At 42.0% G+C, this 12559-nt stretch overlaps 1 protein-coding gene across 17 annotated transcripts in view; it reads left to right on the top strand.

The window, feature by feature from the left end:
* Positions 1–12559, top strand: part of CCDC88A (coiled-coil domain containing 88A) — a 67111-nt gene that overhangs the window by 36673 nt on the left and 17879 nt on the right. For 13 of the 17 annotated variants that reach the window (XM_015621860.3, XM_015621864.3, XM_015621861.3 and 10 more), the window contains 10 exons: positions 67–194; positions 3022–3163; positions 3777–3953; positions 4475–4636; positions 7381–7658; positions 7841–7984; positions 8539–8725; positions 9094–9239; positions 9907–9999; positions 10195–10409. In XM_015621860.3, coding sequence (XP_015477346.1) covers positions 67–194; positions 3022–3163; positions 3777–3953; positions 4475–4636; positions 7381–7658; positions 7841–7984; positions 8539–8725; positions 9094–9239; positions 9907–9999; positions 10195–10409 — 1672 coding nt within the window. Of the gene's footprint in view, positions 1–66; positions 195–3021; positions 3164–3776; positions 3954–4474; positions 4637–7380; positions 7659–7840; positions 7985–8538; positions 8726–9093; positions 9240–9906; positions 10000–10194; positions 12554–12559 lie in introns of those variants that run through there. The other 4 variants (XM_015621862.3, XM_015621849.3, XM_015621855.3 and 1 more) reach the window with 2 other exon arrangements.

Raw genomic sequence — 12559 nt, 5'->3', positions numbered from 1 at the left:
TCCTAGAACTAAGACTACATTGCTTGATTTTGCTGAAAATACTGACTGTAGTTTTTTCTGTGCAAGGACTTGGTGAATGAGAAATTGAAGACCCAACAGATGAACAATGATCTAGAGAAACTGGCCCACGAGCTTGAAAAAATTGGCTTGAACAAGGAGCGTCTCCTGCACGATGAGCAGAGCAGTGATGACAGGTGAGAATGGCAGGGTCTGCATCACAAAGAGGAAAAATGAGGCTCTTTTTTATGCATAAAGTGCTTTTGCAAACTGGTTCTGTGCATACTCTTAGATTTTTAAGGCACACTCATAGATCCAAAAAGGAACTTGGTATTTTTGGAAGTTAATTAGTTGATGTGCTTTCACGTTCAGCTGACTGTGACAGTGACTTGCCACTTTTTGTTGCTAAGAGACTGGTTGAAGTATGTCAGGAGATATAGTTAATTATAATTAAAATGTTTTATGCTCTAGTCAGCAGCAGCAACAGTAGCAGTAAAAGATAATTAGCTTAAAGTAGTCTTTTTTTTTTCCTTTTTGTCTGCCTGTCTGACACAAATGGTTTTTTATCACATAGTGATTACCTGAAACTGTCTCACTTTTTCCTTGCATCCATTTCCTTCTAATTCTTCCATCCTAAAGGAAACTGCATTCTCACTTCCCCTGGCTGGGAAGTATCCAGTGATTGTCTCCAGAACTTGGTGGTGGCTCCATCACTCCTCCACACCTGCCACTGGGAAGCAGCTGCTGCCCTGACATCTGTTTCCTCTGCTGCATTTTCCTCCTCTGCCTTGTCCTGCAGGGATTTAGGGAAAATTGGTGACAGGAGCAAAGCAGGCAGCGTGGGCTTCTGGCCAAGCTTTGCTTCCCAGCGCAGTTCTGCTGTCATGAGCTGTTATTACAACTGATTGTCGTGAGCCTGGAGATTGAGCTGGGGCCTGCTGTGTCCAAAGGAACCCAAATTAGGCTTGGGGTTTGAATCCAGCTTCCCTTTCCCAGTGCTCTGTCACAGGGCTGGTGCCAGGGTGCTGTGGGTGAATGTGTTACCCCCTCATGGTTTCTGCTGGTGGCTTTCACCTGCAATTCTCAGCTCTCAGATGAGTTCAGGGAAAGTTCTCAGAACTTGGACCGGTTGGATTTCTTCAGATTTAAGCATTTCTGTGTCACATACAGCTTTTGGTGTGTCCTTGGATAAATATACCCAACAAAAAAACCACCTTGATCCAAGGCAAAGCTTAAACTTAGATGAAGCCCAAATGGAGCAACATTTAATCAAGTTCCAGGTTAGAAGTGGCTGGGCTCTGCTGCTGCCCTGAGATTCTTCCCAAGCTCCATGTAGAGCTGGAGGATCATGAAAGGGCAGTGTTTGTTTTCAAAGTAAAAATTAGGATTGGTTTGAAATTCTGTTCTGCCAATAAATATCCTGTTTTTCTGTTGTTCTCAACTTTTTCATTCATCCCAAAGATACCTGGATTACTTCCCTTACATAACAACATAACAATGCATAGGTGAGTCATTACCAGCTCTTTCATCAGGGCTATCAAGAGCTGAGTTCATTAGGGATAAAATTACTTCTCAGTGTAGCTTTTCATCTGCCTCTGGCATTTTGATGATGGAAATTAAAAATGTACCATTTTCCTCATCCAGGTTGGAAAGAGCTGCTCGTGGTTTTTAAGAAATGATCTTGGTAGCACCTCAGAGTCTTTTTATTGAGGTCTAAGCTGGCCACATTTTATGAGTTAACTTTGAAGTGTTTTCAGTTTTCTCTTGCCTGCTGTCCTTGGACAAACAGATTTATGGCTTTTGACTCTGAATCCAAAATAACCCAAGTTACAGTCAGAATAAAAAATTTGTACCATCTTTCATTGTTCAAAGTGGAAGTGGGTATTTCATTTCTGCTATTACTGTTTTTCCTTCTTTTCTTTTCTGTAGAATTGTGTCATTTTTCAGTAGCAGAAATTACTTGTGGCTACCTTCAGCTCAATAAGATGAAATACTGTATATTCTACTAGTCACAGGCTGCCTGCTATTCCATAAATCCTTGGGAATTCGTTGTCATATCTGAAAATCTCGGATTCTCCTCCTGCTGCATGATGCTACTGGACAGCTTTCTGCTTATTAATTCTCTTCCCATTGGTCTTCTGCTCCAGTTCCTGACTGGATCTGATGCCATTGTCCATTCAGGAGTCTCCTGCAGTTTATTCCCTTCACTGAACTGATGGATCCTTCAGCAGCCAGGATTGGGAAGGGGGGACATCAGAGGTTGGGTTTATTTTATCCAGCTGTGGGGAGGAGCGGGGTGTTCTCCAGGTTCTGAGCAGCACACAGGGACTGAACTGCTTAGAAGTGATCCATGAGCGTGGGTTTCAGTGTTTCCCATGAAGGATGGGCAGTTCTGAACCAATCCAGTTTGATCTCAGCACTTCTCTCTCAAATTGACATTTTGGGAGGGTTTACAATATCGTGAATATGGTTAAAAATGGAAGCTTTGCACATCAAGGGTGGTAACAGTCTTAAAATATCAGCAGCTGGGCTGAGTGAGCAATTTGCACATTGATGCACCAAACGAGCGTGCACCTGCACAGTCCTGTGTTCCATCTCCTTCCCTGTCCTCCCCTTTGGAGCTGGCAGGAAATGGGAACTGATGAAAATCTTGCTCTCCAAATACTTCACATTCTAATTGAGTTCAGGTCCCCGCTGGATTCGCTGGAGTGGAGCCAGAAGGAGGAGTGCAGACACCACTCACTAATGATGCAGAGAAACCCAGCACACCCCTGGTGTGCTAGAAGGGGTCTTTTTCTGGGTCTAACTTGTTTTAAAAGAAAGGAGGAGTCAAAAATGGTTTTGATAACCATCTTCTGGTTATTTTAACATAGGATTTGCTGGGGGTGCTGAGGTGCCTTCATAGTTTTGACCACAGCTCTCAGGGATTTTTGAATGTAGCTATGAGTCTGTTCTAGAACATCTTAGTATTTAAATACCTGGGATAATCATTTGAAATACAGACTCTTTTTTGTTGTTGGCCAGTAGGTACAAGCTTTTGGAGTCCAAATTAGAATCCACGCTCAAGAAGTCTTTGGAAATAAAAGAAGAAAAAATTGCTGCTTTGGAGGCTCGTTTGGAAGAATCAACAAATCTAAACCAGCAGCTGCGTCAGGAACTGAAAACAGTAAGGAAGAGGGTGTTTCTCTATAATGTTAATGTTTTCTACACTTTTTAGGTAAGACAGCAAAAAATGGGCATTATTCAGGTGATGGGAAACAGGACAAAGGTGTGAATGCTTTTAAGAGTGTGTTGAAATCACCTGAAAAGTTGTTGAGTTTATTCACAGGCCATGACAATGTCAGCTGGATAAATAACCTGATTTGATTTGGGATATCATTTCCAGTTACATTTTCTGACCTACCTTGAGCAGCCTGAGTAGATTGGTTAAAAAAATGAAATTCTATCACCTTGGTTGTAGAATTTTAATATAAAAGAGGGGGGATACGGTTAAAAATGCTGAAATAAAATAGAAAATAGAGGTCTGCTGTTTGTTGGGGTTAAACTGTCCATATCCATGAATAATTGGTATAAATTATTTTTTATTTATTTATTGAATTATTGTTTTTTAAATTACTATTAATAAATAGTCTCCCCAAACATGTACAGAAAACAAATTTACAAATACAGTAACAGTGCTTCCTGTTCTTTGAGAAGGGGCATGGTCTGGTAATCAATCAATAAATTTAATACAAAATGGAAAATTCTAATCTAACCTAAGTTGTCCTAAATAATTCCAGGTAAAGAAGAACTATGAAGCTCTCAAGCAAAGGCAAGAAGAGGAAAGGATGGTTCAGAATTCTCCTCCAAGAAGTGGAGAAGAAAATCAGTCTGTCAATAAGTGGGAGAAAGAAAATCAGGAGACTACTAGAGAATTATTGAAAGTTAAAGATCGATTAATCGAGGTGGAGAGGAATGTAAGATGTGTTTTAAATACATATTTAAATCTTAAATATGATTCTGGTGGTAATTATTTGTGGTGAGCTGTTCCAGTGATGCAAATGAGGGTGCTGTTAAGACACTTTAATTTATCACCTCGTTTCCATCCCAGGCAGAATCTGAATTAAATACAGTGCATGTAGCAGCTGGATTCTGCTCTGTGGGATGCCATAAAGCACTTGACAGGCATTTAAAAAGGAAATGTGAAAACCTGAATTTGCCCTTTTGAATCCACAGCTCTCTCTCAAATCCCTGTTATATAATCTCTATTTCCAGCACTTCTGGAGGTTCCTCTCCTGTTTCTCCACAGGTGCAACATCCCTTACTTGTTTTTCCAGTGATAAATCCCCCCAAAGTGTGTTTGTTCTGCAGTGTTGTCCCACCCTGTAAATCTCTGCACAGTCCTGCTGCTTTCTATGGTCTAGGAAACACTTTTGGTTTATCTTGGAGTTCCTGGAGCAGCTGTGAGCTGAGGTTTTGTGTGGTTTTAACCCCCCAGAACGCGACGCTGCAGGCGGAGAAGCAGGCGCTGAAAACGCAGCTCAAGCAGCTGGAGACACAGAACAACAACCTGCAGGCCCAGATCCTGGCCCTGCAGAGACAGACTGTGTCCCTGCAGGAGCAGAACACGACTCTGCAAACTCAGAATGCCAAGCTGCAGGTAATGCTGCCTTAGTTTGCTTTCAAAAATAAAACCAAAGGGGTTTTTTCCAAAGGAAAACTTAAAATGCATAGTTATCGTTAACTTAAAATCACATTTGGCTTCCCAGAGAGACATGGGAAGGAAGGTGATGTGAAAGTAATCTGCACTCAGCAGATTATAAACACACAAATAACAGTGTGTTTGCTGATGAATCATTGCATTTTTAGAAATTGGTTTTAATCCTTTGTCCAGTGTGAAATCTTGACTTTATACTTAGAAGTAGAAAAGATTCTCTTACCCAGTCTTCCAACGTTCCTTGGGTTTTTTTGCTTGTGTTTATACATCTAAATTAGGTCAGGGAAGTAATGTGTCCAGCAGTATTCAAAAAAATTCTATTTATTTTTATAAATACCAAAAAAAATAAAAGTAAAGCCATACCCAAGAGGAAAATGAAGATACTTAAATACAGAAGATTAAAAAAAAAAAAAAAAAGAAAATTGAAAGGTACTTATATATGTGAAGACCTGAATTTAAATAATTGAGAGGCAGTAAAAAAAGTAATGTGTGACCAGGGAAATTATAAAAATGGTTCTCCCCAGAGTCTTTGCTCTTCTGGCCAAAATTCAGATGTTGCCCTTATGGTTTAATGAGGTTATTAAATGTGTATCTTTTTCCTTTAAACATAAAATATTCTTGTTAATGGAATTAATGCTTTTTGGAGTTCTGAGAATCAAAACTCCTTCAAGAGGAGATGAAAACCCCACAATGCAGCAGAAATAGTAAAAAGTGTCAGCAAGGATGGAGGGCTGATGGAAATCAAGATGTCAAGGACTGTTAAAATGAAACAAGTAATGCATTTGGTGGATGCCTGGAGTCTCCTCCTGGCCCTTCCTGGAAAGCAGAATGTTGTTGTTCCATGGATGCACTTTCTACTGCCACGTTGAAGTGTCATTAGTGCACAGCACTCCAGTGAAACAGGACATTGGTGCACACCCTGGGCCTCCTCTGGTTGTTACAAACCAGTGGGTATGGCATGGAAATATCCCATTTTACCAGCTGAGAGGGGATTGCTGGGATTCAGAGCTCTCAGAGCACTTTGTAATTCCATTCATCGAAAAACCCCAGGAGTATCCGTGAAGTTCCTTTTTTGCCTAATGCCCAGCAGCACAGGCCTTTTCTCTCTGGCAGGACAATTCTCCATGAACTGCAGATCCAAAGTGTTCAGGAAAATCAAAGTGATGAGCTGTTGGCTAAATCTGAAGTGCAGACTGAGCTGCTCTACCTGGACTGTGCCAAAACTGTTCCTGGGCAGTTCATTGTTCTCTTCCTCCTGATAGCCATAAGGAGCAGAGCCAAGGGAAAGCATGTCTGAAAGGGTAACTGGGAATTCTGACCTAAGCAAACTCAGGATTCAGCCTGGGAAGTTTCCCAGCACACCCATGCCATCAGACATGACTTCATTTCCAGTGAAGGATTCAGCTTTCTCATCTCTCACAAAGAGCACTGCAGTTCCAGCAGGAAGGGATTTGTTCCCTGGTAACAGCGGGAACTGGAGTGAGAGATGGAATTTTTTTTCCTTAATAGATACCCCGAGGGTATTAGAAAGCTCAGTAGTTTGTGGTTTTCATCTCTTGAACAGGAAAGAGAAGGAAGCTGGGACAGATCAGGTGACAAGCACCTATTCTTTAAGGTACCCAAGGATTTCTCCAGAGGCACAAAAAGTGAAGTTGTTGGTTGGGGCTTTTTTAAGCTGTCTAACATTAAAGGCTTTTGTCCATTAATCCACATTAATGCTGTTCTGGGACATTCATTTGGTGCTGTTCCACAAAAGAGCACAGAACAGAACGTGGCTAGTTCCTTCAGGTGCTGTTATTTATCTCCCTCTCTCTGGTAAATGGATGCTCCTGTTGGAACTCTCATCCTGAAGGAATGTGTGCATACCATGAAAATTTCATGCTGACAATACGGAATTTTTAAAAAATGAATCTCCATGCCAGTGTGAAAGTTCCTTTTATTTTAGTCATGTCACAGATTTGGCTTTTATTAGGATCACTGGTGATCCATTTCTCCAAGGTATCTTGGTGCTAGAGGAAAACGGCCCTGTCAGCAAGATAACATTTTAACAGATGTTGAAAGGTAAATAAGAATTTGATCCATCCCTGTCAATTTAATCACATATGTCAATGCTTTCTGCTAAAAAATCTTCTTGGAACATTTTGAATTGGAGCTGTCTCCTGGGATGTAAGCAAAGGTTGTCAGTGGAACAACCAGAAGGGTTAAACCCAAGAAATCTTAAAGTGGGAGGTAAAACAACCCAGACTGCACAACATGTGGGGACTCTGCACTCCAGATTAAGCCTGTAATTATTTTTCCTCTGCTGGAAGTACCAGACTTCTTCTAGAATTTCTTTTTATTTTACTGTCTATCTGTCCAACAGCAAGTGGGGCTCAAACATTATTTCTTATGGGTTTGTCCTTGTTCTTTTGAGAGAACTGAAAACAAAACATCTGTCAATATTTGTGTCCTTCTTAAGAATTTGTGTTTATTCACGTGTAGATGCAACTTCCAGATGCAAAGCAAGGGAGATAACTGAGCAAATTGGTGAAAAGAAGCTGGTGCTGACCTAGGCAGAAAACAGATTTATTCTCTTTCCTGTAGCCAGTAGTTAGATGGGGAGCCAGGACGCTTTGGGAGGTTCTCTTGACCCCGTGTTTCTCAGTGCTCACCTCTGTGCACGGATTCCCCGCTGTCTGTGGCTGCAGGTGGAGAACTCCACGCTCAACTCCCAGAGCACGTCCCTGATGAACCAGAACGCGCAGCTGCTGATCCAGCAGTCGGCCCTGGAGAACGAGAACGAGGCGGTGCTGAAGGAGCGCGAGGACCTGAAGGGGCTCTACGAGGCCCTGCTCAAGGACCACGAGCGCCTGGAGCAGCTGCACGAGCGCCAGGCCGCCGAGTACGAGTCGCTCATCGCCAAGCACGGCAGCCTCAAGTCCGCGCACAAAAACCTGGAGGTGGAGCACAAGGACTTGGAGGACAGGTAAACGCTCAGGAAAAGGAGTCTGCCATCCAGCAGGAATCGCTCTCTAATAAAGTGATAGAATGAATAAAATCATCCTCACTTAATCACTAAGATTTGAAACTTCAGCAGAGGCCATTTCACAGAAATTCCTTTTTTTTTTTGTCGTTCCCCAAAAGGAAGTGTAAATACTGTCTTTGCAGGTACAATCAGTTGCTGAAACAGAAAGTGCAGCTGGAAGAACTGGAGAAGGTTCTCAAGACAGAGCAGGACAAAATGCTGCAGCAAAGTGAGAAACATGAAACTGTGGCAGCAGAATATAAAAAACTTCGGGATGAAAATGAAAGGTAAAGAGAATTCTGGAACCTGAGCACCTGCCAGTGCAGCCTAAACAAGTGGTGTGTTCTTCCCAGTTCTTTGACACCTGATGCTGCTATTCCAAATATTCATGATCCCACAAAAACAATCATTATATCCTGAAAGAATAATACATAATTTATATATAAATATATATAAATATATATAAAATATAACATGTGGGACAAAGGGAGCTCAGGAATGGGTATGTGTAACCTCCACGACTGCTTAAGTTTGGGCCATTCCTATTTTGTGTTGGCAAGAAACCCTGGCTGTTCTGTAAGAATCTTTTATTCTGAAAAGTGAAATCTTAAAATTGGTTGTGATGTAGAGGTGCTGCTTTGTGTTTAAATATAGAGAGAACAGTGCTTGGCTCAAAGGCAGCACACATTCCTGGGAAAATTAGGCTGGGATAACTTACAGTGTGTGACAGTAAGGAATTTCTATATGTATTTTATGGAGTAGTTGGAAATTTCATGTTTCAGAGGGAGTGTGGGTAACAGATTCATTTCCAGCACTCTTTGATGGTGTCTTTGCGTCCCAGGCTCACTCACACATACAATCAGCTCCTGAGGGAGAATGAAGTGCTCCAAACTGACCACAAGAATCTGAAAACATTATTGAACAATTCCAAACTGGAACAAACACGGTTGGAAGCTGAGTTTTCCAAACTCAAAGAACAGTACCAGCAATTGGATATCACATCAACAAAGCTAAATAATCAGTGTGAGGTATGTGGGAATTCTGCTGTTTGTAATGGCTGGAATCATTGGAATATTTTTATAACTAGATTTATAGGTTCATATAAATAATAATAATGCTGGAGTATCAGTTATTGCTTGATAATGAAGTGAATCCAAAGACTAATTAATTTGCCTGCTGTACAGGTAGTACACAATTTCAGGCTCATATAAGGGAAACTGATTTAAATTATTTAAAGCATCAAAGAGGCTTTTATCATTTGATTTGTGGTTTAATTTTGAGCTTGATTTGACTCTCAGAATCCCTCTGTAGACCTCAGTTTTCTTGATAATCTCACAATCTGTGTGTAAAATGCTCTCACATGTAAATGCATGGGCAATTTAATCTGTTTTAACAGCTGCTCAGCCAACTTAAAGGAAACCTGGAGGAGGAGAACAGACACCTGCTGGATCAAATCCAGACCTTAATGCTGCAGAACAGGACATTACTGGAGCAGAACATGGAAAGCAAGGATCTCTTTCACGTAGAGCAAAGGCAGTACATGTGAGTTGTGAAAACAAATCACTGTGATTAGGACAATGCCACCAATACCTGCATTTTTAAAGCAGAGCTTCTGTTTCATAAAGAATTTAACACATGTGCTGCTTCTGAAATGTTTCTCTCTAAAATAAGAATTTCAATGATAAATGATAAAGCAGTTAACTCAAAATATGAGCTTTATATTTGTGGTTCTAAAGGATCAGTGCAGCTGGGTTCGTTCCTGATGATGGAAGTGAGGAATAAAAATGATATTTATTCCTCATTCTGCTACTGGCAAAGTTTAGATTTGTAATCACTGTATTTGCAGATTGATACATTCATATATGAATCTACATACATAGTAGATTAATTTGTAGATTTGTAATCTAAATTTCTTTGGTGGACTTGAGAGAAGAGAAAATGTGCTTATCTAAATGATAGAGCACTTTATTTAGGAAGCAGGAATGTGTAATAAAGGCAAGTGGAATTTTATTCCATGTTATGTCATGAAGTTAAGCCTAAGGCTGATTGTTTGCTGTATCTCTTGCTTTTTCAACGAGAAACCAGTGTTATTTAAGAATTCCTCACAAAAGGTGCCAGTTTTCAGATAGCAGATTCCCAGAGGAACGTGCTGCCCACGCACCCTGTATACGTTTTTGAAGCATAAATTATCATTAATTTCTGTTTGCAGTGACAAACTGAATGAACTGAGGCGGCAGAAGGAGAAACTGGAGGAGAAGATAATGGATCAGTATAAATTTTATGAGCCATCTCCACCAAGAAGGTACTGATGAACATGATGTAAAACAAAACACAGCTCTGAAGCACGGCAGACCTGTTCTGTTCCCACTGAAAATCGAGATTGCGTTACGTTCGTGGGATCAGAATCACGTCTGCATCTTACATAAACATTAGGAGATTCTGCAGGCCTAAGCAACATGTTATAAATGCAGTGAATGTGCTGTGTTATTGATGACAGAAGGGGCAACTGGATCACCCTGAAGATGAGGAAGCTGATCAAGTCCAAGAAGGACGGGAACCGCGAGCGCCTGAAGTCGGTGACGCTGACGCCCACGCGCTCCGAGTCCAGTGAGGGATTCCTGCAGCTGCCCCACCAGGACAGCCAGGACAGCTCCTCCGTGGGCTCCAACTCCCTGGAGGATGGGCAGACCCTGGGCACCAAAAAGAGTAGTAGTGAGTACTGCAAACCACTTCATTCCGTGAATAAACCTTGGCTAAGCGTTGGAAAAGACTGTGTGTTGTGGAGGATTTGTGAAGATCGTTTCTGAGTCCGTAGGAATGAAGCCTGAATTAATTTATTAAGGACAGAATGTCTTGCACCTCCCTGGAGTGTTCAGGCAGAACTAGTTTTGGGCATTTCTGTATGTCAAAATGCAAGTGTTAAAATGCACTCACAGCGCCTGGGTAAGTGAAGCAGGCACTGGTACTGGGTCAGGTGAGCAGGATTTGGGATGGAATGTCAGGTGTCACCACAAAGACCCTTTTTGTTTCTCCCTCTTGTCCCAGCATGACTCTTTCCTCTCTTGTCTTGGAGGTGTTTTCCAAGCTGTGACTGTGCTAACATCCTTGAGCTGCTAAAAACGCCTTCTGTATGAAGGTGTTCCCCCAGCATCTCACCAAACCAACGATGAAATTTGGATATGCAGCAGGAAGTGTTAATGTAGAAACACGACCTGTTAAAAATACAGAAACTGTTACTGATCCTAAAATTGGAGTGAACTGGTTAAGAGGGAGAATGAGGACTTACAGAAGTGTGATTAGATAGACTATTCCAGGCACGATTTGCTGACCTTGAAAGATTTGATAGCCATCCCATTAGGGTGCCTATGATATTTTAGGCCAGATTCTGTTTATTATTATTTATTATCCATGTTTTTTGTTCTCCACTCTTGGCATGAATCATAAACTGCCCAGTTTCTCACAACTTGAGAGATAATTACAGCCAAGTTATCAGGATGTAATGGTTCTATTTAATAACTATGCACCAAAAGCATTTTGGCTGTGCATGTAAAAGCATCAGAATCCATGTGCATTAACAGTCACTTCCAATCTTTGCACTACTGATTTTAAATTTAATGTATTGGGTTTCAAAAGACAGCAGCTCTGGGGTTTGTGCCAGCTGTGAATTATTGCAGCCATTATGATGTGGTTTTTTTTTCCTCTGTGCTTCTTGCAGAAGCTTAGTCAAAGTTAAAAACATCCCAAAAAATGCTATTTCAGGGGAAGTTAAAATCGTATCTGGATTTTTTTAATAACTGAAGAGAATAGTTGGAGGGTACATTTTAGCACTTTTGTTACTAATTTTATCCCTTTGGGGAGCTCAGCCTTTTTCAGTGGAAGCTTCCAAACAGGTATTTTACACTTTTTAAAAAAGCAACTGTTGCTTTTACATCCAAACCGTGAGTGGTGTGGGACTGGGGAGTGACTGAAGCCGTGCTGGGTGTGTGTCAGTGGTGTCAGAGAGTGTGCACGCTGTGGTTCAGCCCATCTGCATCCGTGTCAGCAATGTCATGTCCTGGAAGGGCTTTTTCTGTGACAGTTTTCTTTGCATGATCCTTGGGACCTTGTAGTGTGCAGTTACCCTCCTGGGGAGCCACGGCTGCACTTACGGTGGCTGAGCCTCAAAAGAGGTTTGAAAGCTGTTCAGACCTCATTAATTTTCTACTCCATGGACCTTGTTCATGTTCCCCTTAATCCCAGTGTATTTATCCACAAACTGGAAGGGCTGATCTAATTCCGGATCCCAACCTTCCTCCATTACACACGTCGCCGTGGAAACCACAGTTTTGGAGAGAATCCGGATGCATTTTGTGCCAGCTCAGCTCTGAGACAGAGATCTGAGACAGTTTGTGCCTCCCAGAGCAGAGAGGATATCTCAGTGTGACGAGTGCTGGTGATGGTGCACATTTTGCAGTCTATTTCTTCCGCTCCTAGAGTGACTGTAAGTCCTAAATCCCGGGATTTGGGGTGCTTTCTTTTTCGTGGGAAGCAGTTTGGCAGTGGCAGCTTCCACTGGAGCTCCAGGAGGGAACAAACGCGTGAGCGCCGCCTGCGTGAGCCAGTGCTCAGGTGCTGGAGCTCTCTGTGCTGGCTGAAGGCAGCTCTGGCTCTGGAGGAGTTCTGTGCCACCCTGACCTCCAGCATCTGGGGAAGGAGCTGCTTCCAGCGGGAGCTGGAATGTCCTGCGTGTCCTTGAGGAGGCAGGAGAAGGCAGCTCACCTTCCCTGGCACAAACCAGCGAGGTTCTGAGCTGGAGGACTGAGTATGTGTCAGGGATCTGCAGGATACACAGGGCTCACACTCCCCATCCCTGTCAGAGATAC

This window comes from Parus major, chromosome 3 (genome assembly GCF_001522545.3).
Source record: "Parus major isolate Abel chromosome 3, Parus_major1.1, whole genome shotgun sequence".
Classification (NCBI taxonomy): Eukaryota; Metazoa; Chordata; class Aves; order Passeriformes; family Paridae; genus Parus; species Parus major.
Note: the sequence above shows the minus strand (reverse complement) of the source record. Positions and strands in the feature narration are given on the sequence as shown.